Here is a 27,146-nt window from a genome sequence, read left to right on the forward strand (position 1 = left end):
CTAGATTAAAAGAGCAAGTTTTTTTTTTTTGTTTTTTTTTTTTTTTTTTTTTGGTTGGTTGGTTTTTTTTCCTTTGCTTCCAGGAAATCTAAGTGACATCTGTGGGCTGTGGTTTAACAAAACTCTTCTTCAGGCACTGGTGACAACTGGTCCTTCATTTTGGCTGTGCATACACCAGTCTTAAAGCATAGTCTGGGAGTGGCCTGATTTGCATGGTTTGTATGGTTTGCATGCAGTTCATCAACTGCTCACCTGGGTCAGCTTAACAGTGTGTTAACAGTTAGCAACAGGCTAAGTCACTGGTTCTGGATAGGCACACACTGTAGTTTTCTACATCCCTAAAGAGTGCCCTGTAGCTTGCGTATGAAGCTGATTCGTTGCTTATGGTCAGATCATATTTTGAGATTGAATTTAGGCCAGAGAAGGTGTAGATGTACCCAGTGAATTCTTTTTGTGCTTGAATATCAAGTCAAATGCTAGTGTGCCTAGTTGGGCTCATGCGAGCTGCAGAAAAATGTGTATAAGCCTGGCTTTCTTTATCCTATTATCCCTTATATCCTACTCGTCTTCTCCTCTCTCACCCCTCCTTTACTTTTGCTGAAGAAAGAGGAGAGATTAATAATTTACTAGATATGCACCATTTGCATTCTCTCAACCATGAAGGTAGTAGAGAGATAGAGCACTGGTTCTTCCTATCAGTTCTTCATGGACATAAAACAGACATACACTCTCTCATCATTCCTCTGCTATTGAACCAAATTGACAAATAAATTGTAGAAACACATGATGACAGATTTTTTTTCTTCCTCACTTCCTTGGACAGATATAATGTTCAAAAGATCCTAAATCTCTCAGTAGCTTATGTGCTCATTTTACAAAAGTGACCTTTAACACCTGAAGAAGGATTAATTACTTTTCTTAATGGGACTTAGGCTCCGTTAGCACTTGAATTACTTTCAAAAGGGTTTCCTGCTTCATATTCATATAACTAATCTTTCTTCACATTCAGATATTCTTTAAAAAGGCATTTTTAAAGTAGCAGTGTCAGTCCGATACAGCAATATACAGGGGGACAAAGGCCACTGATTCTTGCATTCCCTGCACACCACTTCTCTGCATTTCAAAAAAAAAAAAAAAATCACCTGAAACTGAGTTGAAAAGTTAGGATCTCACTCACATCTAAAGACAATTCTTGATCATCTTTTATTCCTATGCAATTAGTAAAATATCTATCTTCTCCTTTAACTAGAAGTTTTTAGCTAGATTTATGATTACTTTTTCCGCTGGTTTTGATTTACAGTTTAGAGATCTGTTAACATTTCAAGCTACTGCTTCCTGTGCTCTATTTGAAATCCTTTGGAATAACCTCTCTGTGACTCAAATAAGCCATCTTTTTTTTTCCATCTGTCTCATCTTCAAAACAGAAAAACTATCCCACATTTGGTCAACATTTCCTATAAACATTATTTTCTAAAGAGCATTTAACTGGGTCACTCTGAATTGTCTGTTACTTTTAAATTAGTTGATTTCAAGTCTTTTCTATTTAATGAAGGGACGCTCATTCATAATAGAAAATTATTATGATATTCAATCTCTTGCTTTTCAAATGGGATCTTTCACAATCTGTAATACAGCCTGAGATTTATGGCAGAGTTGACAAAGAGCCTAGGTTTTCTGTCACGTGGGCCTTTTCTCATGTGCTGACAGTTCATCCATCTCCCCGTTAGCCAGCTCTCATTTACACATTGAAAAAGCACCCATGGCCACAAATCCCAATCCTCAATCTTTTGTCTTCCATAAAAAACAAAGAATAAAAGTACAGTAATCTCTTAGCACTCATTTCCAGCTGACTTTGTTATATACCCACGTTTCCATTGTAGGAGTTCTTTGAGTTTTGGGTGTGGTGAAAAACCAATATAGTATTTCCTGCTTTAAAATAACGGATACAACATACAAATATATATAGCAGAATCAAGCAGGCATGGACGAATGACAGAAGAATGTATAACTGACCTACTTCAACTCTGTTTTGCCTCAGACTTTTCTCTTTTATCAAGACATGGAATACAATAGTTTATCCGAATAAATAGGATGAGGGTAAAAAATTACTAGTTAAAGGGGTACATGTGATTAAATTCTGATAGCTGTGAATATTTTCCCCAGGGACATGCTTGTCTATGATTAATTTATCTGTAGCGTATGAGCTACTGAAAATCTCAAACCTCTGCATTGTCCCCTAAATATATATATATATATATATATATAATATATGTATATGCAAAGCAATATATGCTTTGCATATATGCCCCTATGATCACCCCAAAAAGTAAAAATGTAGAAGAATGAAATGAGGCTAGTCCATAATGTCTTGGATACATGTGTGTTGTTAATACTCATTGCTGCATTATTAACTTCATAAATCATCAAACAGAGCTCTGAAGTTTTACATTTCATCTCTAGAAATACTGGCTAGGTCAGATTTTCTGTTGCCATAGTGCTTCACATAGCCATGTGGGCTAAGAACATCTCATAGGTATTTTTTGAAATTAGTAAGTCTTGCCTATGGCAGACCTAAACTTGAAAGCTTTTTATGCTTTCATTTTGACATTGATTTTTTGAATCAGTGATTTCCTATTAAAGGGAATTTGTTAAGATAACTGTATATACAATTGTGAATTAAACTAAGATTTTAGATGTAGGCATAAGGTTTTACATATTGATGCTCAAAAATCAAACGTTATGAGATTCTGACTCAAATAGTTCATTCTATCTCACTTCTTTAATTTCTTACTCCAGCATAACATTATATATTCATAAGCTAATATTTTAGCAATTACTATTTTTTAATGGAACTGAACTTCCATCTGCCAACTGAAAGTAGATATTTCAGGTCAAATTGGTCACTGTCAAGCTGGTAGGTAGTTTTAGGTGGGGCAAAAAACGTTTGTCATAGACTTGACTCTTTAATAATTTAATTGTAATTTAGAGTATGGAAAAAGTACTCATACCATCTGCAGATCAATTCAGTACAGGAATCCCAATCACTTCAGAAAGCAGAATTGCAATTCAGAGCAATGATTCAAAATCAAATGTAGCAATGGTACAGACACTACAGGTAAAAAAAAATAAAAGAATCGAATATTCAGAAATGTGCCTGTTTAGGCAATTCTAGTAATGAAAATGTTCAGGTGTAGTAGTAAGACTTCAGACATGACTTAAAACTATGTAGTGCTTGCACAAAAAGCAGCAGTGTTCTTGGGAAGTGTTGTCAACTTTCCAATATATAAGATGTGTAGTAATTTTTGTACCTTTTTCGGTTTTTAGTCAGTGGTTAGTGAGACTTCAGCTATGATACTACATGCTGTTTAGGTCAGCACCATTTAAGAGTTAGAAAGAGTGGGAAAAAAAAATCAGAATTGAGCGAAAGAGAAAGGATAAAAGATTTAGAAAACAAGACCTTGGATAAAAGTCTGAAGGATCTGGCTGTGTTGGTCTAGAAAGAAGACCAAAGCTGTACAAGATAATAGTCTTTCATTGTGTTAAACATAACTGTGAATGGGACAGCTCCTAACCACTCTTTGTGTCCAGTGAGGGCAGGAAAAGGATTATATCAATTTGTCATATTGGATATATAGTAGATAAGAAGAAAGCCGTAACTGCAGTAACATATACTTCAGAATCAAGATATTAGAGTGAGACTGTTACCTGAATATTGGGAGTATCATAGAAGGATAACCTACATGACTTATTTCCCTTTCAAGCCAAGAATACTTGAGCAGTGAGTAATAGCATTAGCTTTAAAAATTGAATTCTAAGATTAAATACACCTTTTGTTAGTATTCATGACTCTTACTACACATTGATATCTACATTATTACTGTCAATTTGTATTGATACAGCATTTGTCACAGAGTGCTTGAATAAACTAACCACTAAGGCCTAGTGGGGCTCAGTGACTTCAGTGATACAGTTCTTTTATTTATAAGATAGGAAGCTGAGATGAAGAAAATAGGTTATAATTAGATAACTTAAATGATACCTGTCTTGTTCCTTTTAGCTGAAGTGTCATTTATCCCCATTTTGCTTTCCTCTTTACATTTCTCTTCAGAAGCCTAGAGAGGTCTAGCATCTTCCCGTAGGAAGGATATGAAAGATCATGTTTCATGTTAGATATTGATGGTCTAAAGTCACACCTGACTTGGTCACTATAACAGACTGTTATAATCTGCAGACAGAAATATTCCAAGGGAACAACAGTTCTACTATAGTAGAACCGTTCTACTACAATTCATCTACAAAGAGATTCTTCTAAATCACTGAAACTGCCTTCGGTCAGCTGAATTCCATGGTCTCATGAAAAGTGATTTTACCTGCTGCAAATGTTCAGCTCAGACAGTGGGATCTGTAAAGTCATGGTAAGTACTTACAGTGCCTGCATTTAGAATGAGGCTCCAAGACAGGAATTAACAGTAGCTAGTATGCTCAGTGCTGTGATGCCTAATTCAGCCATTTAGAAACTCCAAATAGAGGAATAAATCTGAAACATTGTCACAGGATATGGCTTAGATGTGTCTGTGAAATGATGCAGAGCCTGAAATTTCTTTCTTCGTATTCATTCTCTCCTTCTGTATGAGACTACAGAGGAAGCCTGCCTCTTGGCTCTCTTCCTTCAGAACTTCTTGCATTCTGTACAGACTGAATTGGGTCTTGGTTCAATTTCTGTTCATATTCCCCATCTGTCCATATCTTCTATCTAATCTCGTTGCTAAACCCTACTTCTGTTTCCCAGACGGTCCCTCTTTGACACATTCTCTCATCCAGTCTATGTGGTTCCTAGTGAAGTACAGCTTTTATTATATCACCTTACTCACTTGGCAAGCTATTCATTCACTAATGTTGAATCTGACTCAAGCATTGAGTGTGCTGGTGCTCTTACACTGCCTGGCAAGCCTTTTCCCTGGTGTAGGATCATAAAATGGGCTAGCCGTTAACTAAAAGTAAAGGCAGGGTTTGAAAATAAATAACTACTATGGAGGAAGACCTGAAGAAGGATTAAATGCTGGGGACTTCCTCAGTCTTTGTGAGATAAGAAATTTAATTTTTCTGATTTCTCTAAATCGAGACAACTGCTTGATTTAGATACTCAGCAATTACCAAAGATAGTCAGGAAAGGTGATGGACAGGGGGAATTAGAACAAAAGTTACCCATCTAAAGTTTAAGCCTCATATAGAGCAGATGAATTTGAGCCCTGTTGTTTATTTTCAAGTCTTGTATAGCATTCATTAAACATAATGATGTAAGCCTCAGGAAATAATAAGGTAGCTTATAAATAGTATCTGCTCCATAAGCTTGTGGAGCACATTTTCTATATCCTCTTGCATAGTGTTTTTGCTATATATATACATGTATATGTATACACATATGCATATATATATAATATACGTGGGTAACAGAAATAAAATGATACTTCTTGTCTCAGTTAAAGTTGGAACTAATGACTGTCTTTTTCACAAATTTGACTCTGTTAATCACTTACATCATACTGATGTTCCTTTTATGATACCAAAGCTAGAATCCGTAGCAGAAATATCATGGCCTTATAGAAATAGTGGAGAGGAATCACAGCATTTGTCCTTTGCTCATTTCATCAGTGATATAGTAGAATAGAGAGTTTTGTAGTAATGTTTCCAGATATTTCTTTAGGCAGTAAAAGTCATTTTTGACAGCAGTAGTGTAGGCTGCTCTGAGTCCTTATGTTCTTACAGCCTGTTTGAACATTGTCTGTCTGAGAGAACTGTAACCCAGGCAGTTACCTCTTTTTGCCATTTCTTCATCATTTGTTCCAAGAGCTCACTGATGAAAACAAAAAGTTGTGACAAAGTTACAAAAGTAACATTTTTTACTTCATATATATGTGTATATATATATATAGTAATACCTCTACTTTATACATATGTATATATATAAATAAAAGCAAAGTGGTTTTTTGAAGGGTATTTTGCAGACATGACTAACAGTATTTTTCATCTCAACCACATTCAGTTATAGAATGCTCTTGCCTACATTCAAGCTTTTATTTAATAAAAATAAATACTGCAGTCCCTACTGTTTTACACCTTCCACAGCATCTTGGCAATAAATCCATCAGAATGTTGGTGTCCGTATTATGTTTTGAAAACATTAACTAGCCAAGCTCCTCAGCCGTCACAGTGACTGAGAAAAGGATCACCAAATCATTAGACTGGGAGGAATCTGCGGAGATCTACACCTCAAAGCTGGGCTAATTTCAAAGTTAGGTCAGGTAGCTAGAGGGCTTGTCCAATTGAAGTTTGAAAATCTCTGAGGATGGAGATTTCACAGCCTCTCTGAGCATCCTGTTCTGGGACTTCATTGCTCCCATGGTGAAGAATTCTTAATTTACCTTAAGTGACTTGTGATATTTGCCCTCCACTGTGCATCTCTTAGAAGGATGTGGTTCTGTGTTCAGTAATCCCATACTTGAGAGTTGAAGACAGCAGTTCCCTTAGACTCTTGTCATATAACACTCATCAAGCTGTTGTACTGGTTCACATCAGAAGTAAATTATTTTCCCTCAAGCATTTCTATGCTGCTTTATAAAGAAATGTTCAGTACAGGAAACGCTATCCTATGCCCACCATTAACCTGTCAAACCCAGTAGACTGGAGTAATTTGGGAAACAGATGGATTTTTTTTTCTTCACTAAAATATTGTCTTTCTTTTTTCCTTTTTTTTTTTTTTGATAAACTGCAATTTTGAGACACGATCCTTTCCTAATAAAAGCTAGCATTTGTTTATTGACATCTAATGTGTATGTGATGTAAAATTCTGGGAAACTAACAAGTAAATATCTGACGTCATTGTAGAGACAAAATCAGTTATAAATGTATTCTGGAGATTTAATTGATATGTTAGAAAGTGTCTTTTTAGATTTAGGAGGAAATTCTTCACTCAGAGGATGGTGAGGCACTCAAACAGGTTGCCCAGAGAAGTTGTGGATGTCCATATCCTTGTAGGTGCTCAAGCCCAGGTCAGACGAGGCGTTGTGCAACCTTGTCTAGTGAGTGGCATCCCTGCCCATGGCAGGGAAGTTGGAACTAGATGATCTTTAAGGTCCCTTCCAACCCAAGCTGTTCTATGATTCTATGAAAGTTAAAATTTGTGAAATTAATGAGGAAAGATTTTAATACAATGGAGTTCTGATAGTTAAAAAACAAAGTGGCATCTGACAGAAACATGGTAATTATCTAATAAAGAAAAAAAAAAAAGGACTTAATAAATATGAAGTATCCATAAGAAATATTAAGAATCCTAACGTACGCTTCGCTGGGTTAGAAACTGGCTGGATAGCCGGGCCCAGAGAGTTGTGGTGAATGGAGTCAAATCTGGTTGGAGGCTGGTCACTAGTGGTGTCCCCCAGGGCTCGGTACTGGGGCCGGTCCTCTTTAATATCTTTATCGATGATCTGGATGAGGGTGTCCAGTGCACCCTCAGTAAGTTTGCAGATGACACCAAGCTAAGTGCGTGTGTCGATCTGCTCGAGGGCAGGAAGGCTCTGCAGGAGGATCTGGATAGGCTGGAGCGATGGGCTGAGGTCAACTGTATGAAGTTCAACAAGGCCAAGTGCCGGGTCCTGCACCTGGGGCGCAACAACCCCAAGCAGAGCTACAGGCTGGGAGATGAGTGGCTGGAAAGCTGCCTGGCAGAGAAGGACCTGGGAGTATTGGTTGATAGTCGGCTGAATATGAGCCAGCAGTGTGCTCAGGTGGCCAAGAAGGCCAACAGCATCCTGGCCTGTATAAGAAGCAGTGTGGCCAGCAGGTCTAGGGAAGTGATTGTGCCCCTGTACTCGGCTCTGGTGAGGCCGCACCTTGAGTACTGTGTTCAGTTTTGGGCCCCTCGCTACAGGAAGGACATGGACGTGCTCGAGCGAGTCCAGAGAAGGGCGACGAAGCTGGTGAGGGGTCTGGAGAACAAGTCTTACGAGGAGCGGCTGAGGGAGATGGGGTTGTTCAGCCTGGAGAAGAGGAGGCTCAGGGGCGACCTTATCGCTCTCTACAGGTACCTTAAAGGAGGCTGTAGCGAGGTGGGGGTTGGTCTGTTCTCCCACGTGCCTGGTGACAGGACGAGGGGGAATGGGCGAAAGTTGCGACAGGGGAGTTTTAGGTTGGATGTTAGGAAGTACTTCTTTACCGAAAGGGTTATTAAGCATTGGAACGGGCTGCCCAGGGAGGTGGTGGAGTCACCATCCCTGGAGGTCTTTAAAAGATGTTTAGATGTAGAGCTTAGTGATATGGTTTAGTGGAGTACTTAGTGTTAGGTCGGAGGTTGGACTCGATGATCTTGAGGTCTCTTCCAACCTAGAAATCTGTGTCTGTGTGTCTGTGTCTAAGAAGAAAAAAATACTCTATTGGGAAACTATGCTTTATTAATTGATCTTTAAAGAGTACAAAATTGCAAGTCATTATTTTAATTATTATTGCAAGTCATATTATTTTTAACCGTATTTACTATTTTTTTCTCCTATTTTGAGTTAAAAGTATTCTTCACAGAGAGACTATTTCACAACATAACAGATCTTACTAAAAGATATTTTTTCTAATATCCATAATCTATTTTCCTTAATTATTCAATTTTCTTATAATTGATGGTGCAATTTCAAATAATAAGTATTAATAATAAAAATAATTCTTCTAGTTACTTGCTGGAGCACCTCTCCTATGAAGACAGGCTGAAGGAGTTGTGGGTTCTCAGCCTGGAGAAGAAAAGGCTCCAGGCAGACCTGATAGCAACCTTCCTGTACCTGAAGGGGGCTACAGAAAATCTGGAGAGGAACTTTTTGTCAGGGACTGTAGTTATAGGACAAGGGGTAATGGCTTTAAACTCAGAAAGGGTAGATTTATATTAGATATTAGGAAGAAATGCTTTACTTTGATGGTGGCAAGGTTGCCCAGATAAGCTGAGGATTCCCCAACCCTAGAAGTGTTCAAGGCCAGGTTGGATGGGGCTTTGAGCAACCTGGTCTAGTGGGAGGTGTCCCTGCCCATGGCAGGGGGAGTGGAATTAGAAGATCTTTAAGGTCGCTTCCAACACAAACCATGCTATGATTCTATGATTCTATGAAATATTGTCTTGCTGAATAAATCCCTTTCCCACTCTCTCCATAATATTTTCCTTAGGGATAGGCCTAACCAATAGTCTGACAATGTTACACTCCCTGAAAATCTTGATCCAAGACAAAACATGAATCATTATTAACAGACTATTTTCTTGTATATTCTCCTATAAGAATACTCAGTATACTTTGAAATCTAAAAATCTTTCTCCTAAATGAGGATATTGTTATGGTTTTGTTGCTCTTATAAACATTTTTACCTTTCTTTTTTTTTAGCATTTCTCTGAACATTAGAATGAGTATGTATGTCTTCTCATCTTTTTTTTTTATTTTTTATTTTTTTAAATAAGAAAGCATTTACACACAGCCTGGAGGTAGGATCTAATAGACCATTTTTATTATTGCTTCCACTTGCAATGATCTAATCAGGTATAAAGTTTTAGTTATTGTATGAACACTGCTATAAAGACATAAGTTATTATAAGTTATTATAAATAAGTTATTGTATTTATTATTGTAGCTCCTGTTTTTGTCAAGATGATACACTAGTTTCTGTCTTTAGGTTTAATAATAAGGTCCCAGTTAGAACCTGACCTCAGTCTCCATTTCCTTTCTTCACTTTTATTGCTCCTAGCCATTATAGGGATACTGCTTTTTATCCCACATACTGACTGTACTCAAAGAGATTTTCATTTATATTCTCTCAGTCCATGTTCTTTGAGGACCTCTTGGACTCCCATGCTACAAAGGTGCATTTCTTTATGAACCTTTCTTTCCTTATTGTTAGACCTGAAGAAGGAGATGCCTGGCCTTGTTCTTGATGAGTTGTTTCATCATTGTTCATTCTGTTCCTTCCTCATGTCTCCAAGCAGTGTAAAAAGCCCACATAATCTGAATTAAAAATTAACAATCAAAGTAGGGAACAGGTGTTTACAGCTGGACACATGAAAGGTATTGATGACAGGAAGAAGAGCAGTAAAGCAACTAAAGAAAGCAAGCAATATAAGAAGTAGTCAGAACTGATCTCTGAATATTTTATGACATTCAGAAGCCACAGTTATTATATTGTCCATGTTCTTTTATTTTAAGTCTTGTAGTAACAGGGGCAATGAAAATGTCCCTGGGAGAGCTTTAAGCTCTGTGACCAACACTATGTTGAAAAGTGTTGCATATTTTACCTTGGAAGCAAATGAAGGGACCGTGTTTTCACATGCATAAACCCTACCAGAATAACGTATTATGTATATAGATTTTCTTTTGCATCTTCCTTTCATGGGTTTTTCATTTCTTTAATTTGAGCAACTGAATTTGCTGTTGTCACTGTTGATAAAGTATCTTTCTTGTTGTTTTTAAAGTTATTATTCATTATAATGTACAAGCTAAAAATCACAGACACTATCACAGGTACAGGTTGGAAGGATCCAACAGCCATAAGTAAACTTTAAGTGACAGCACTTGCGTGTGATAGGCAAACATTGAGGCTGAGGTAGAACTAGCTCTATCCTGAAGCTGTGTAATTGTTTCATCAAAATTACGATCAGCAGAATTTCCTAGCAGAAATATGTTTACAACTCCGGCTTGCACACCAGAAGTGTGGTGCGATGACTTGTGATCCAGGTTAAGAGAGTGTGTGGTATTCTGCTTCTATAGACATACACTTTGTTTACCTTCTGTTTTTAAAGCTCTTTACAGCAGATTTCTCATACTGTATGTCTTCAAAGTGTAAAGCAAGCTGTCTTTCAAATAACTAGGTGGGTTACAAATCACCTGGATCACTGGGGTAAGCAAGAGAATTTCCACAAAGAAAACCCATAAGTTTTCAATATAAACACAATATTTTTACAAGACAGATTGTATTCCTCATGTATAAGACCCATGTATATGAAATGGCGTAGCATTTTTCCAATGTTCTTTGAGAACTGCTGCATAGAAAAATAGTGCTGTGGTTTTGCTCCATGAGCGTAGGTGTTGAGGAAATTTCTCTTGAATGAAACAGGCTTATCTTATGCTCTGGCCCAGATATATGAGCATGTAAGAAAGTAATGGCATTACCGTTTCTGTCCTCTTCAAAATCTTCTTTTTAATTCTTACACAGAGCTCAAGGTTTGCTTTTGTAGGAAACCCTTGTGCCAGTGTATTTCTCATGACTTGGTCCTGAGTTTCAATTGTTCTACAATTTAAAAACATTATTCTTCTTATGCTACTTTATGCTAAAATATATTGGATACATATTCCATTTTCTAATTCTTTGATGTCTTACATCTCTGAAATCATTACGGTATTACAGCATTGTAGATGTTATATTTCATGAATATGTAATTTGTAAAATGCTATAAGAAGGGATCGATATTGTGGTGGAAAAGTAATGCAGTTTAAAAATGTTGGCTATGGTCAGCTATAAAGTCATTTGTTGTTTTCAGGGCAGATGAAGTAAAAAAAAATCATCCTAACAGTACTTAGTGTTTATCTGAAAACTGATGTTCAAACAACACAATAAAGAATTACACAGAGCTCCTAGATAATGCGTAGTAAGGTAAATAGCATTGACAATTCATCAGTCAAGATAATCATCACCACTATTCAGCCAGCCTGGCTCCTGTCTGCTATATGTACATTGAGGTACTATAATGATTACTGTGCATTCAGATTCCATAAGAGATATCTGAGAATTAAAGGATTTAATGTTTCCTGCTGAAATATTGAAACAGCTGGTTCTGTAAGCATTACATATTCTGTAAAGCTTATAGAAAGATGCTTTATTTTTGTTTATGTGCTTACCAAGGTTCTATGAACATAAATACTGTCATCTGAAAATACTGTAAAAACTATGTTAGGTTCCTGCGTCGATAATCCAGAAATGAAATCTGTATCATGGGTGATGACTTGATGATCTCTATCCTGATATGTACAGGGTTCTAAAATCAGTGCTTGATTGACACTGAACAATAACCTTTTGCCATTCTTAGTTTAGAGGCAAATAAATAAATAAGCTTGAGCCCCTTAAAGCATTAACTATGATGCAGGATCAAAATATTTCAGTTAAGTGGTGTCACTTTGGTTGCCTTAGATTGATACCAAAAGTATTCATACTTTGCAAAATGCAAAATAAAAATGTTATGAAGTTTGTCATTTAGATCTAGGTGCTCTTGAATGCTAATAGTCTTAAGGCTTCCACAAAAACAGATTTATTTTACAGTGAGAAAAACTGAAACAAAAACTACACTCACAGTTTTTATATAGGTGTGTTGGTTACCAACACTAGTTTTTCTTCTACATTAATCACTGAGTAACACCTAGCTATTTAGTATTTCAGGTAGGCATCCTGAAATTACATTATACAGTACAGTATGCTATTAAGCATTCTATTAAACATTATTACCTGTTACTGAATGGTGACTTTCAGAAATCAGCTGCTTAACATTAGTATTTCTTATCTTTTCATCTGTTGATTTTCTCCTTTTCAAAATCCAAGGCCTCTTTCCTGGGTGGTTTTTGCCTTGTGGGTAATAGAGTACATCCCAATCTGAATTTAATAAACCTAGCTAAAGTTTATCCTTAATAGTGACATGCAGTGGTAATGTTCTACAAAGAAGGTTTAGAAGAAACATTTTCATGCTCATCCATTTATTTTTTTCTGTTTAACATCTAAATATTAAATAATAATTGTTCTTGTCTTGTTTACCTTGATATTGAAATGCCTTGGGGACCCTAGCACAAAAAAGACGTGGACCTGTTGCAGCAAGTCCAGAGGAGGGCTACAAAGATGATCAGAGGGCTGGAGCACCTCTCCTATGAAGAAAGGCAGAGAGAGCAGGGCATGTTCAGTTTGGAAAAGAGAAGGCTTTGGGGAGACATCATTGCAGCCTTTCAATACTTAAAGAGATCTTATAAAAAAATGGAGAAGGACTCTTTGCATGGCCAGATAATGATAGGACAAGGGGGGACAGTCTTAAACTAGAAGAGGATAGATTTAGACTAGACATTAGGAGGAAAGACTTCACTGTAAGGGTAGTGAGGCATTGGAACAGGTTGCCCAGAGAAGTTGTAGATGCCACATCCCTGGAGGTGTTCAAGGCCAGGCTGGATGGGGCCTTGGCCAACCTGATCTAGTGGGTGGCATCCCTGCCTATGGCAGGAAGTTTGGAGTTAGATGATCTTTTAAGGCCATTTCCAACCCAAGAATCAACTACATTACTGTTTAAAGGTAAACTTGCCAAATTTCTGTCTTCTCATCCTGCTTGTCACAGTAATCAGGAATGGAAAGAGAGAGGTCATGATTCTAAAATAGTACAACTGATATTAAAACAGTAGAAAGAAAATTCATTAAAGGTTACTGCTTTCTTCCTCCCTAACCCTACACAGTGTGATTAAATATCACATTGATTACAAGGCTGTCATCTGATTGAATTTATCCAGGAATGAAACACTTGCTCTTCTGAAAATGAATCTAAATTTCAGTGTTAGTCATATAAACCTTACTTAGCAAGTCCCAAAAGAATCAGCTGTAAAAATTACACTCATTTATACATAATAAATAAATAAATACATAAAGGTTATTCTTTTTTTTTTTTTTTTTTTTTTTTAATTCTTAAAATCAGGACTTTCTCCCAGTTTTATTCACAGTTGTGCTGATCAAGAGTGAGGTGAGTGACCTGAGTGACTTCTTCAGTGAAGACTTGATGCTGACATCCAGTCTGGTTTTAAATATTATTATAATAATATTATTATGAAATATTTGACACCTCTTTCCCACCACCATGGGTTGAATTTGGTTTAGTATCAACAGACTGCAGACAACATATAGAAGAAATATATGGGGGAAAAAAAGTAAACTTAAAAAAAAAAAAAAGCTACATACCTGTTAGAGATCTGTGTTTTTTGTTTTTTGTTTTTTGTTTTTTAGTTTGGAAAAAATAATAGTATAAATGTAAACAGATAACATAGTGGAAACTGTTCTTCCATGAGAAGATGTTCTGTTTTGTAGTAATTTAGCAAGTTTCTGTATAAATTTATTCCAGTATTAATGCTACCTGTGAAAGGCTGGCTTTTTGGAGGTTTTGGGTGGGGTGGAGGAGGAGTTAATTTGGTTTTGTTTAACTTGTATCACTTGGTAATGGATTTATATAAAACTGGAAATGCCATTCTCATATGAAAACAAGAATAGGGGTATGTTTTTTGTGTGGTCTGGCTAGTACACTTTGTAGAAAAAAAATGTAATGGAAAATCTGGACATACTGTGAGTGGTTTTCACACTTCATAAGTTTAGCCATCTGTGACAGATGATCTATTCTGTGTGTTTGTTGTCAGGTTCAGTTACATTCCTTTAAAAAGGAAGAGGATTGGGTTGGCTGGAAGCTTCTAGAGAGAGAGAGATTGCTCCTACCCTGGGAGCAACAGAGCATATTTCAGGGGGAGTTCTCCTGTTTCAGAGCAAGAGGGTTGGAGAGACAGGGGGGAAAAAATGTTGCAGGCAGAAGTTCAGGGAGATACTGAGAAACTGCAGAGAAGTGACAGGAATGGGTTTACAACCTGAGCTGTTGGAGAAAGCAACTTGTCCAGCTGAGGCGGAGAGGATTATGCAGAACTTGCTGCAGATCAGAAAGCCATTGAGTTGTTGGAATGGAATGAAGCCTGGAAGCAAGGCATCAGCAGGCAAGGCGAGTTTCATAAACCTTTTGTTTCCATTCTGCCTTGCCTAATTCTGTTTTAAACTGTTACATGTAAGTATTCATATGAAATCTAGCTCTGAGTTTAAAAGCCCTTTTTCTCCTTGTTTTGCATGTCCTCTATAGAGAGATCTCCACAGTTTCACAATGAGGCTCTGGTTGAACTTGGGGTCATGTCATGCCATCTAACACAGGTATAGAAAGATAATCACCATTAGTCTTCTTAGGCTCCCTATCTAATCAGTTGTTTAGAATTAGGCAATGTGAACAGGTGTTTCAGAGTAAGATCTTTGTCTTATTTTAAAGAATCCTTCCGTTTTGATATAACATAGGCTTATTTCTGTACCAGTTGTACTGAGCTGGCTCTTCAACTATATAGTTGTCTAATTAATATCGCGTAATTCTGGGTATTTTGACAGCTGTGCCACCACCATGAAGAACTGTTGATTCTTAAGAATCTGAAAAGCCTTATAGAGCTATACATGGTACAAAAGCAGAGTCGGAAGTGTGTTTTTCTATGGTTTCTAATGTGTTGCATTGGTAAACATAAAGGCACTTTTGGAAAAAGGAGGAAGGAAATTTGATGCAAGTTGTTCTGCAGGTACACAGCAGTGTGGATGAAGTCAGGGCTGAGCTGGGAACACAAAGAGGAGTAGCTGTGATGCATATAGAAAGACCTACATTATGCAGTCAGGCACTTGGTGTGTTTGTCTAATCTGTGCTTTACAGCAGGATTTACATGCCCATTGTTCCCCAGTGTGAGCCACTTTTTAGAGAAAGTGATTAATCAGGGCTCTGCTCACTCTGCCACCTTTCATTTTAGACCAGGGAAACAAACCATCAGGAGTGCAGAAGAGAATAAACACTGCCTGAACAATCAAAATGAACTGAGCCCAGAACCTCTGACTGCTGAGGAGAGGTGTCATTTCTGAAGAATCACAGAGGTGGTAAGATTCCTGTGTGGTGAAAATGATTAAAACTCTGCTGCAAAACAGCTCCTGCGTGAAAAGCCAAAAGCAGGAATTCAAACTGCAGCAGCTGCTAGGAGTGGGACTGACCTCTTCTGTCTTGAGACACTCACAGATGACATCCATGTTATGTGAGGCTGTTTCGACAGTAAGTAAGAGAAACAGGTGTGATTCTTGAGTGAGCTGAAGAAAAATTGTGCTTTCTTTCAATTCAGTAGCTCAGATTAGCTCCACACATTATGTCTGCATTTGGGCAGATGAATCCTTGCTCTTGCAAATAAACAAGGCTGTGGAGCAGCATGTGGAGTCTTGTCAGCCACCAGTCTTTGGAGGAAGTCCGTAGCAGAGAATAGGCAGAAAAAGCCAAGATTTCCTCACACCTTTTTTGTTTGTTTGTTTGTTTGTTTTTTCCTATAAAACAAGATTAATACTTCATTTCTTTTGGAGAGGGGATGCTTTTTCTGAATCACAGCTGAAAGTTTGCTATGTAGTCTCATATCAGTTGAAAACAGATGGTGTTAATTCAGCATATGCGTATCCTACTGATAAGTATAAACTGTTCTGAATTTTTCTCACCAGTATTTTCTGGCCAGGATTCTCAGATTGCAAAGGAAGAGAATTAAAATTATGTTCTCATTGACTGGGAAAAGACTCTTCATAATCCAGTAAAATTTTCCATAGATGAGATCTGAGCTTCAGACAAAATTCATGATTCTGACTGAAGGGAATGACATATAATGATGTGATGGTTACATGATGAGAAACAGTGTATTATTAATTACTATGAGTGAATGAGCTCATGTTAAGAATGTTGAATAGCGTACAAAAAGATTTATTGGAAGGACTTCATCATTCCAAGATGAAGAGGATAAGTGGTGCCTTTTTCTACTGCCACAAACAGCTTCACGATCAACTAACTAATCCTGAAATTAGCAATTAATCCTCTGGTACAATATTCTATAATATAACAGACTTGAATTACCAGTGACAGAATCACATAGCCTCTGTATCAGAACGTGTTACTGAGGTACAGTTCTGTGTCATTAGTTAATCTGAAAACAGGGTGTGCTGGAGACACAGCACATCATGTGCAGACAACGTTTGTATCTTAATCAAGCACAGGCATCAAATGATCCGTTTGCTTCACAGACCTGGTAACTTTCCACAGGTTAGGCTGGGAAGTTCTGAATATCTACAGTTCTGTCCTCCTTACATAAAATACCTGTCATTGAAACAATAGGGGAAAAGAAAGAAGTGATGAATGATTAAGAAACATTAATTGTGTTATGGTGTAGTATACTATGTTATTACGTGTCTGTGTATATGTAATACATAACCACCCTAAGTCTACAGCCTTCTTGATCTTATTAAACACCTACCTCATAGCAAAATTCTAGTTTTGCCACTAATGTTTCTCCAGATGGTGAATCTTTTTCTTCTCTGACTTGCTGTTATGCAGTGCAGAGAGTTCCCTTTACCTTATCCTCTTTTATCATGTATTTTGTAATCTTTTGGGTCATTGAAGCAGAGTATTTTTCAGAAACCTCCTCTTCAGAAATTTTCATGATAATGAGAAGGATATCATCCAGATAAATCCATTCTTTTGGATCCTCTCAGACTGTCTTCTGAAAAATCACCAATTTAAAAAAGGGGAAACACTTTAATTCACAGTCAAAAGTATTTACTTGGAATTCTTTATCAAATTCAGGCTTCAGTTCTGAATTGTCTATTGTACTATACCATTTAGAGTACTAACTAAAGGTGATAGTAAAAACACAGTATTGGAGCAGTGGGCGAAGAGTAGTTTCTTTTGGTTGGTAGTTTTAGCATGCTGATACATATATATATATATATATAAATAAAATACTTAAGGATATTCAACATATCTTGGTACAAACCACATAAGGATAAGCATTTATTAGGCATCAGTAACATCTCCTACATAGCAGCTATGTATGTCCTGCAATATTTTCAAGGATTTTATAGCAACATGTGGAATCTTTGTCATTCAGAGCAGAAATTCTTCCCACGGTCTTTTCAATTTTGAGGACAGGATCTCTTCCTTCTTTCTCCTCTTCCTTTCTCCCTTCCCCTTCATCTTCCCCTATTTTTCCCTTTTTTTCCTTTCTTAGAGACTGAGTAGTGGGAAAAATTATTTATCCCATTTGGTACAGTAATTTGGATGCATAAGCATTGCTCAACTCTGAGCATTTGACTCTGTTAGATTGACAGATGTCCATTCTCTGAATCAATCTTACAGGAACTTTTTCCCTGTTGTAAAGTAACTGAGATATATTTAACGTATGTGGAATTACATGTAATTAGACAGTAAATCTCTCACATCAGCTTGTATTCCAGACTACTTTGCAAAGATGAGTAATATAATTAAAAAGATGAATAGCAGAGGAAAAGGGAAATGAAGAATAAAAAATTGCTTTCAGGTGAGTTTTGAAGATGCTCTTCCTGACTCAGCCAGAAATGTTTCCCTTTTGTAGAAGGCTTAAGCTATAGGAGAAAAATACTATAGACTATTGAATGTCTGTATAGTATTGTCCGTCTTCCAAGGGGTAAAGAGACTGCTGTGTCTTCAGTGAGCAGAAAAAGCAGACACTGTAGTTATCATTTGCAGATATAAGCTGAGGCAATGAAAACGTAACCTTGTGAATAGTGTGTATGTTGCTGTCTAAAATCAGTTGAATGCACACACATGGAGTATTGTTCTAGTTACAACATCTAGAGTCAAAGTTTCAAAACATTGGATTTCATTCTTCTCACAAACTGTTTTTTTCAAAGATGTATCTCTACTGATTTAAATTGCTATACCTCATTTTTTGCCAGTGTAATTGAGGATGGAATTGCCCCATTGCCCTTATAGGAAAAATGTTCAGTCCTGTTCCAAATGAACCACAAATAGACTAATCTGTGGAAAACAGTCATCTTCCCTGTAAATGACTGAGAACAACTAATATGCATACTCACATAAAGTAGATGAAACAGAGGTTTAGATGGCTTTGAAAATCAATGTGTACAGGCCACATCTGTCTGTAGTTTGTATATTAAATTTTCATTGAATTTCTCCTTTTTCCCCCAAGATCAAAAGAAGCATATGGCTTTTTATGTGTTTGACTAGGAAAGAAGTTGATATCTCATGTCACGTCATCCGTTAGGAAGTGCACTGTGCTTTTCCCCTTGCATTTGAAGTGAAAATGGCAATTTTGAACAATTTCACAGAGAAAATGAAAGGAGCAAGAGGATGAAAAATACAGAAGTGCTTATTTGAAGAGTGAGTGACTGACACAAATGAAAGGAAAAAAACTCTGAGAAATGTCTATTGTTTTGGAATAGAGTATTTCTGAAAATTTTATACTGGTTTTAACAGCAGAGAAGTATATCTCTACAGAGGCTCCAAAGGAGTGAAGAGGAGTGGTAAAAAAAAAAGGAGAGAAAATCAGACTGACTGGCATCTCTGTGCTGCTGTGTAGTGATTTAAAAACTAGTTTTCTGCTTCACTGCTCAGTCCCCAGAGCAAAATACTTGCAGAAAAGAAAAAGACAAGAGTTACATTAAAGAAAAGCTTTGTCATTTTACTCATGAAGCAGGGTATTTCCCTCTCATGCACAAGGCCAAATTCAGCTCATCAAACACCTCTCCAACTCCATTGCCAGCAATGGCACATGAGGCAAAATAGTGCAGGCTGGTTGGTAGGTTATAACTGATGGTTAAAATTTGTTCAGAGCCTATATATCCACTGTCAATACTGATCATGAGACTTTTATGTAATAAAAAGTGTATTTACACTTTTTAATACATTTTCCTTATGGCACAATTCCTCTGCTTCCTTTTGCCTCTTGGCTTCAGAGGTGGGTACCCACACTATGTGGCTCTTCGTGCAATAAAATGTACCTTATGTCAGGCAGTGGAGAGAAGGTTCTCAGTATTCTTGCTCCATTACCAAAGGTCAGTGAAGCTGGTTCCCTCTAGCCATTGGTTACCATATAATATTTATAGGTCCAGAAGGGTCCACAAAATCTTTAAGGAGAAAATATTTGCTACAAAACATTGTCCAATATCACCATCTGCATCCTACAAAAAAAAAAAAAAAAAGATGCAGTCAAGGATTCCATACTGAAAATGAAGTAGTTTATCAATAGTGTCCTATCTTAATGCATCCTTTGGAATTAGGTTTCATTTACAAGCAATTTTAAAGATACTAATAAATTATACCAAGGTCCTTAATGAATGATAACTGATTTTAACAGATCCTTTGAAGTAAATTGAGTGTTTAAAACAACGAATTACCAAAAATTCTAACCATTCTTACTGATATATTGCTGAAGATGAATAGCACATACCATAACAAAGAATAACCCATACCAACCTTTTACGAGTGTAACTGCTTCATTGCATTTTTTTACTGTGTTACGGATTTTTGACAGGGTTGCCATTGGGGATTTTTTTGATACATGAAAATTCTCAGATGTGAGAGTTTTGCTCAGACAGTTACAGCACAGGCTTCTACTTCCACCCCATTGGTACCTGTTGGTTACCCTTGGTATCCTACATCGGTCCCCACCTAAAGTCACCTCTTTTCAGAATGGATGAATGATTTGTCTTTCTCTGTTGCTTGATAACTTTCCTAGATACAAATGATGTATTCCATGTAATTTTATTTACCGCATTTCGAGACATAGGCATGCATCTTTCCATCTCCTATCTTTATTATCAAAACCTTGTTAACCTTACACATTGGTGGGAGTGGGGAAAGGTTGTTTTTTCCTCAGTTCTTTAATTTATAATGTTGGAGATAACATATCTGTACATTTATCTCAAACACAACCTTTGGGGTTATTTTAGGAAGTTCAGCTTTGCCTCAGAATGAGATATGATTACGATTATATCTATCCTGAAGTGAAGTCCCAGAGTAGCTTGAAATTCTTTCTACATATAAGGTTCAGCAATAAAGTAATACTTTTATAAGGTTGTCATGGTGAAACAAGAAGCAGAATAAATTATTTCTAGTTCTTGATATTTAAAGCCATCAGGTAGAGTTGTCATTTGCTAAACACATAAAAAAAAAAAAAAAAAACAAGAAAAAATTAGTGAAGATGATAATAGATGACTAGAAGCAAATAGCTTAGAATGAGAAGGATGGAAAATGTGACAAAATACGGTAGAAAACACCATGACTTCTTCAGTCAAAGTACTCACTTAAGGTCACCTGTCTGACATCCAACACAACCTTTAACCAGTAACTGTAAGCCCTAAAAATACCTGTCTGTATTTGATGATTTTTTGATTTGTCTCTGCAATAGTTTCATGAAGGTTTCTTCTCTGTTTCCTTTCAATAAGCTTAAAAAGAGCATATATTATAAATGTAACACAGGGAGAGAGCTGACAGTACAATTATTCCTTTCTACTTCCAGTTTTGTTTGTTTGTTCGTTTGTTTTTATAAAGACATTAGAATTTGGTGAAAGTCAGCCCTAGTTTGTCTATTTTCCTTGATTGACTGTTAACAAATTCAAAGGAAACATAAAAAACTAAATTTAAATACTACTCTATATTTATCTGCCTATATACTAAAGTTGCCTAAATACTAAAGTTGAATTTCCCTTAACTACTAATACAGTTCACAGGTAGCATGCTAATGTAACTGATGATGAGAATATCCAAGAATAAAGACTCACATTTTATCTGAGTACTAAAATCATATATATTTTTTTTCTATTTCCAGTGTAAATAGCAACTAAAAATAATTAAGACTGGTCTTCTTCCTCCTCATCAGCTGAGAACTAGAAGTTATAAATGCTTTTTCAAAAGCAAGTGGTATATCTTCCTATAGTGTCTATCAGTCTGATATGTTGACAAAGATATTTATATGTAGACAGATATTAAAATGAGATATGTTTTTTTAATAAAATACATTATTAGCTGACATGGGAATTATTCATCAGCAACATAGCTAGCATCTGAAAATAATAATTCTGTAAAGCATTAGAGACCTTTTAATGAGTGTGTTATTAATAACTGTTCCCCAATACTGGTGACCATCTGTGACTGCTTCACCGTCTGTGATTGCTATATAAATTTGGGAGGGGGAAATAACAGTGGTATTGGACTGAATTTGTAATATAAATTAATAGCCAACTAGACCTACTGTAGTTGATTAATTTGTCTTTGATTATAACTAAACACTGAGCTAGAGAAAATTAGTTTCTTTGATGTGTTGGCAAAACATGAGTTTGGGAAGTGGCCACAAAAAGTTGAAAACAAAATTAAATTACATTTATTGAAATCTGAAAAATGCAGAAGTTGATGGAATTGAGATGAAGAAGATGAAAAGAGCTGGCATGGCACTTGAAAAGGTAGTGGGTATTTCTTTAAAGATCCATGACAAATGTTGATTATTGTGATTTGCTAAGATTAGCCAGCAGGGGAGCAGTAAAAGATCTTTGTCAACTCGTTCTAAAAACTTTTACAATTTCTTGACAACATATTAGAATAAACTAGGAAAACAGTGTTTTTTATTGCTAATTAAAATTAATCTTGTTGACTTCTTATCTGAAGTAGCATTTATTTCAGAAGAAATTTCATTTTTAATTAATAACAGTTAATGCTTGCTAAAGTGCTGTGCTTGCCTGCAGAGGCAGAAGAGACAAGTTAGTTAATATTCTTTTTAATTCCCTTATTAAACTGTGCTAAAGTGTTTCCATAATTTTCTATCAACAAATCTGCATTCTGTACTGATTGATGTGGTTATTCTTGGGTACCTGTATAGACCAATCCTTTATTCTTCACTAACGTAAAAATCCATAACAAGCTATTGGGGAGTTATGGTACAATTTCAAAATTATTAAAGTTCCACTTCTTAGTGTATCTACATTGAGTGGGAGCCTAAATTTACTTCAAAACTGAAATAAATCTTTCATAAGCACTAGTAATTTTGAGTGCAATGTAGATTGCATCTAACCCATTATGGTGCCTGCTTTCCTAGTTGAAGAGAGTAGCCATCTCCAAAAAAATGGTTCAGCAGCCTAAGGTAGATGCTTCTCTTAGGGCAGAGTGGATCACCCTCCTACCATTAACTGTGGAGAAGTCTGGACATCTGGCCTGAGTGGATTCCTGTATTTTGATATTGCTTAACTTCTTTACGTTTTAAAGTGTAACAGCAGAAGTGAGACAAAGATGGCAAGGTGGACTGAGGGGACTACCTCTTGTATCAAGTGTGGTGGCACAAGAAAATCCAGCTTTGGTGTCTGGATTCTAGTACAAGCTATAAATTCCCAGTATGCACTCGATGTCTCGTTGTCTGGCTAAGAGGCTTCTATTATATCGTATGATTATACCTATATATATATATATATATATGAATTTGTATACATGTGCATTTATAATTATACATATATATTCTTTCCATTAAATGTTATATAGAAGGAAGGTGCATAGGTCAATATATTACTACCCTCAAACATATACACACACTGTGTGTGTTTAAGTAAAAGTATATGGAGATTAAAATAAATAAATTACCATCTTAATTCATTTTTAAGAATATAAAGTAGATTTTTCATTCTCAGGTTAAACAAAGCCCTAGTGAGTATCTACTTTATTTTGCAATAGATTGCTCATCTTCCTGACCTTTAGCAGACTACTAGCATTTTTTTTCATGCTGTTTGCTGCTGCTTATTCACAGATACCACAAGCTTCCATCTCAGTTACAGAAAGTATGTGATTAAGACAGAAATCCATACAATGAAAAAATTTAAAACTCCTTGTGATCTATTGGCAATCAAGCCTCCAGAACAGTGATTCAGTATTGTTTCTTCTATTGCAGACAAAAGGTTCTTCAAGCATCACTCCATCTGGCACTCAGAAGAAGGTGAAGAGGACTCTGCCCAACCCACCTCCAGAGGAAGCAACAGCAGGAACTCAGTTGCCATATACTTCTGTGGGATCCGTTTCACGCAGAAGGATTTGCAGGACCACCACTATGGCCAGAGCCAAAATTCTTCAGGATATAGACAGGGAATTGGATCTGGTTGAACGGGAATCAGCCAAGCTTAGGAAAAAGCAAGCAGAGCTAGATGAAGAGGAAAAAGAAATAGATGCCAAACTGAGATACTTGGAAATGGGCATTAATAGGAGGAAAGAGGCCTTATTAAAAGAAAGAGAAAAGAGAGAGCGTGCCTATCTCCAAGGAGTAGCAGAAGAACGTGATTATATGTCAGACAGTGAAGTTAATAATACCAGGTCAACAAGAATAGAAACTCAACACGGCTTGGAAAGACCACGTACTGCACCCCAAACAGAATTTAATCAGTTTATTCCACCACAAACCCAGCCAGAAACACAGTTTGCCCCTGCTACAAGCCCATATGCTCAGTATCAATATTCATCTCCTGCCCTGCCTACACAAGCACCAACTCAGTTCACACAGCAATCACATTACCAACAACAGCAGCCTTTGTATCACCAGCAGGTTTCACCCTATCAAACCCAAACAGCTTTCCAAACGGGAGCTACTATGTCCTTTACTCCACAGGCTCAACCTCCACCAACTCAACAGCCATCATATCAGCTCCCATCACAGATGATGGTGATACAGCCAAAGCCAAGACAAGCTCCGTTATATTTGGAGCCTAAGATAACAACGAACTATGATGTGATTCGCAATCAGCCTCTCATGATAGCACCAGTTTCAACTGACAATAGTTATGCAGTTTCCCAACTAGGTAGTAAATACACTACCTTGGACTTAAGGTTAGGATTAGACGAGAGAAACAGCATGGCAAGCAGCCCTATATCAAGCATATCTGCAGATTCATTCTATGCAGATATAGACCACCACCATACACCCCGAAATTATGTGCTGATTGATGACATAGGAGAACTTACTAAAGGAACAGGAACACTGGGTTCCAGTTTTAGCCTCCATGAGAAAGATCTTACCAAAACAGATAGACTACTTCGCACAGCTGAGGCCAGGAGAGCACAAGAAGTATCAGACTTCCTAGCACCACTGCAGACTTCTTCTAGGTTACATTCATATGTTAAAGCTGATGAAGACCCAATGGAGGACCCTTATGAGCTCAAACTTCTGAAACATCAAATAAAGCAAGAGTTCCGTAGAGGTGCAGAAAGTCTTGATCACTTGGCTGGCCTGTCACAGTATTACCATGCGGAGGGCAGCTACAGGCATTTTCCCAAATCTGAGAAATACAGCATAGGTAGGCTTACCCTTGAGAAACAGGCTGCTAAGCAGCTTCCAGCAGCCCTCCTCTACCAAAAGCAGTCAAAACACAAGAAAGCTTTGGTAGACCCCAAACTAACAAAGTTTTCACCCATCCAAGAAAGCAGAGACCTTGAGCCTGACTATTCAACCTACATGACTTCATCAAGCACTTCATCACTTGGGGGAATTACTACTAGGGCAAGGCTTCTTCAGGATGATATCACTTTTGGCCTTAGAAAAAACATCACTGACCAACAGAAGTACATGGGGCCACCACTGACTTCATCCATTGGAGCAGGCCTTGGGACTGCACTAGGTCCAACAATGAGATCCACATTACAAGATGAAGCAGACAAGTCTTATAGCAGTGGTAGTAGATCTAGGCCCTCATCTAGACCCTCCTCAGTTTATGGGCTTGATTTGTCATTGAAAAGGGATTCTTCCAGTTCTTCTTTAAGACTGAAAGCCCAAGAAGCTGAACCCCTAGATGTTTCGTTTAGCCATGCAGCACCTTCTGGAAGAACTAAACCCACCAGTCTACCTATTAGCCAAAGCAGGGGAAGGATCCCAATAGTAGCGCAGAACTCAGAGGAAGAGAGCCCACTAAGTCCCGTTGGCCAGCCAATGGGAATGGCAAGAGCAGCAGCTGGACCCTTGCCACCAATATCTGCAGATACCAGGGACCAGTTTGGATCGAGCCATTCATTACCTGAGGTCCAGCAACATATGAGGGAGGAGTCACGGACTCGAGGCTATGATCGAGATATAGCCTTCATCATGGATGACTTCCAGCATGCCATGTCAGACAGTGAAGGTAAATTAGGCCTCAGACTGGTATCTTACTATCACAACGCAAACCCTCATTTCTATGCATGTGTCTAATTTTTGTTATATCGCAAAGACTTGTTCTTACTTTTCCTTGGTGCATCTTCTGTGTATCTACATTTTTGGGGTTTGATTTGTTTTGTTTTACTTGGTATTTTTTATTTTACCCTAACTGCAGTTTCTGGATGGTGTTAAGCTACTCAAGCATGCTCACTGTATTGTTGATTTGCATTCCTTTTGGTTTGCTTGTGCATTTTCTTTTTCTTTTGTTGATGTCTACTTTTCTAATGACGGTGTGTAGAATATTCTGTGTACAGTTCATACCCTACCATCAGTCTTTATGTGGAGCCATTTCCAGTGACAGTGGATCATTGAACTTACCTGTAATAGTTTTTGTTGGGATTTGGAAATAATCTTCCAAATCCTCTAAAAATATCTAGTAATTTTAATTGCATGAAATTTCATTATAGAATTCAAGAACTGATAGTTCCATCTCCTGATGCACCACTTTAAATCTACATATATATAGAAATAGTATGTTCATTAAGTACATATTGTATGTTTGAACCATATAGAACTTAACGTGGTAGCAGAATAGCATTCTACATATGGTTTGTTGACAGCATCCTGTTATGTGGACTTCTGTGCATTCAGACTTGTGATGATGTAAGATAATTTGTCATTTGGATGGTGCAAGACAATCACATCCTTCAATAAACTTCCATAAAGTATTTTATTTCTATTGATTGAGTATGCAGCATAGCTGTTTTTATATGCACCACATACAATATGTCTGCCAAATAAGCACAAGAGTTTTTCTCACTTAGGTTCATGAAAGGAACCTTTCTGATGTATAATAAATGGTGCAATTAAAAATGTTTCTTCTAAATAAGTACAGCAGAATGTTAAAACTGATGTTAAGTATTGAATAATTGCAGATTATGTATCACTTTTGTTTGAATTAGTTCAGACAATATATTCTAAATTGTTTAAAAATCATTAAGACAATTTGAAAGAAAATGAAATTAATATGTTTAAAATTGTATGCGCTCCCTTAACTTTTTCTTATGTGTATTTACTGCACAATAAAAGAGACTTTGCATGCGCTATATTGTCTGTAAATGGCAATGATTGTCTCAAAAGACATATTTGCATGATTATGAAGTAGTACGGTTTATTTTTTAGGTTTATATTAACCTCAGTGTTCCTTTGTATGTTATTGCCTTTTTATAAAAGCTGAATCTTTCATAAGGGTTAGAAAATGAAATCTGTTTGCTGTCCTGATACTACAATATATTGCAGTGTTTTGTTCTGTTTCTTTTC

At 36.9% G+C, this 27,146-nt stretch overlaps 1 protein-coding gene across 9 annotated transcripts in view; it reads left to right on the forward strand.

The window, feature by feature from the left end:
- PCLO (piccolo presynaptic cytomatrix protein) overlaps window positions 1-27,146 on the forward strand; it is a 372,356-nt gene that overhangs the window by 187,809 nt on the left and 157,401 nt on the right. For all 9 annotated transcript variants that reach the window (XM_040548286.1, XM_040548292.1, XM_040548308.1 and 6 more), the window contains exon 7: window positions 23,601-25,812. In XM_040548286.1, coding sequence (XP_040404220.1) covers window positions 23,601-25,812 — 2,212 coding nt within the window. The remainder of the gene's footprint in view (window positions 1-23,600; window positions 25,813-27,146) is intronic.

Source organism: Cygnus olor, chromosome 1, assembly GCF_009769625.2.
Source record: "Cygnus olor isolate bCygOlo1 chromosome 1, bCygOlo1.pri.v2, whole genome shotgun sequence".
Taxonomy (NCBI): Eukaryota; Metazoa; Chordata; class Aves; order Anseriformes; family Anatidae; genus Cygnus; species Cygnus olor.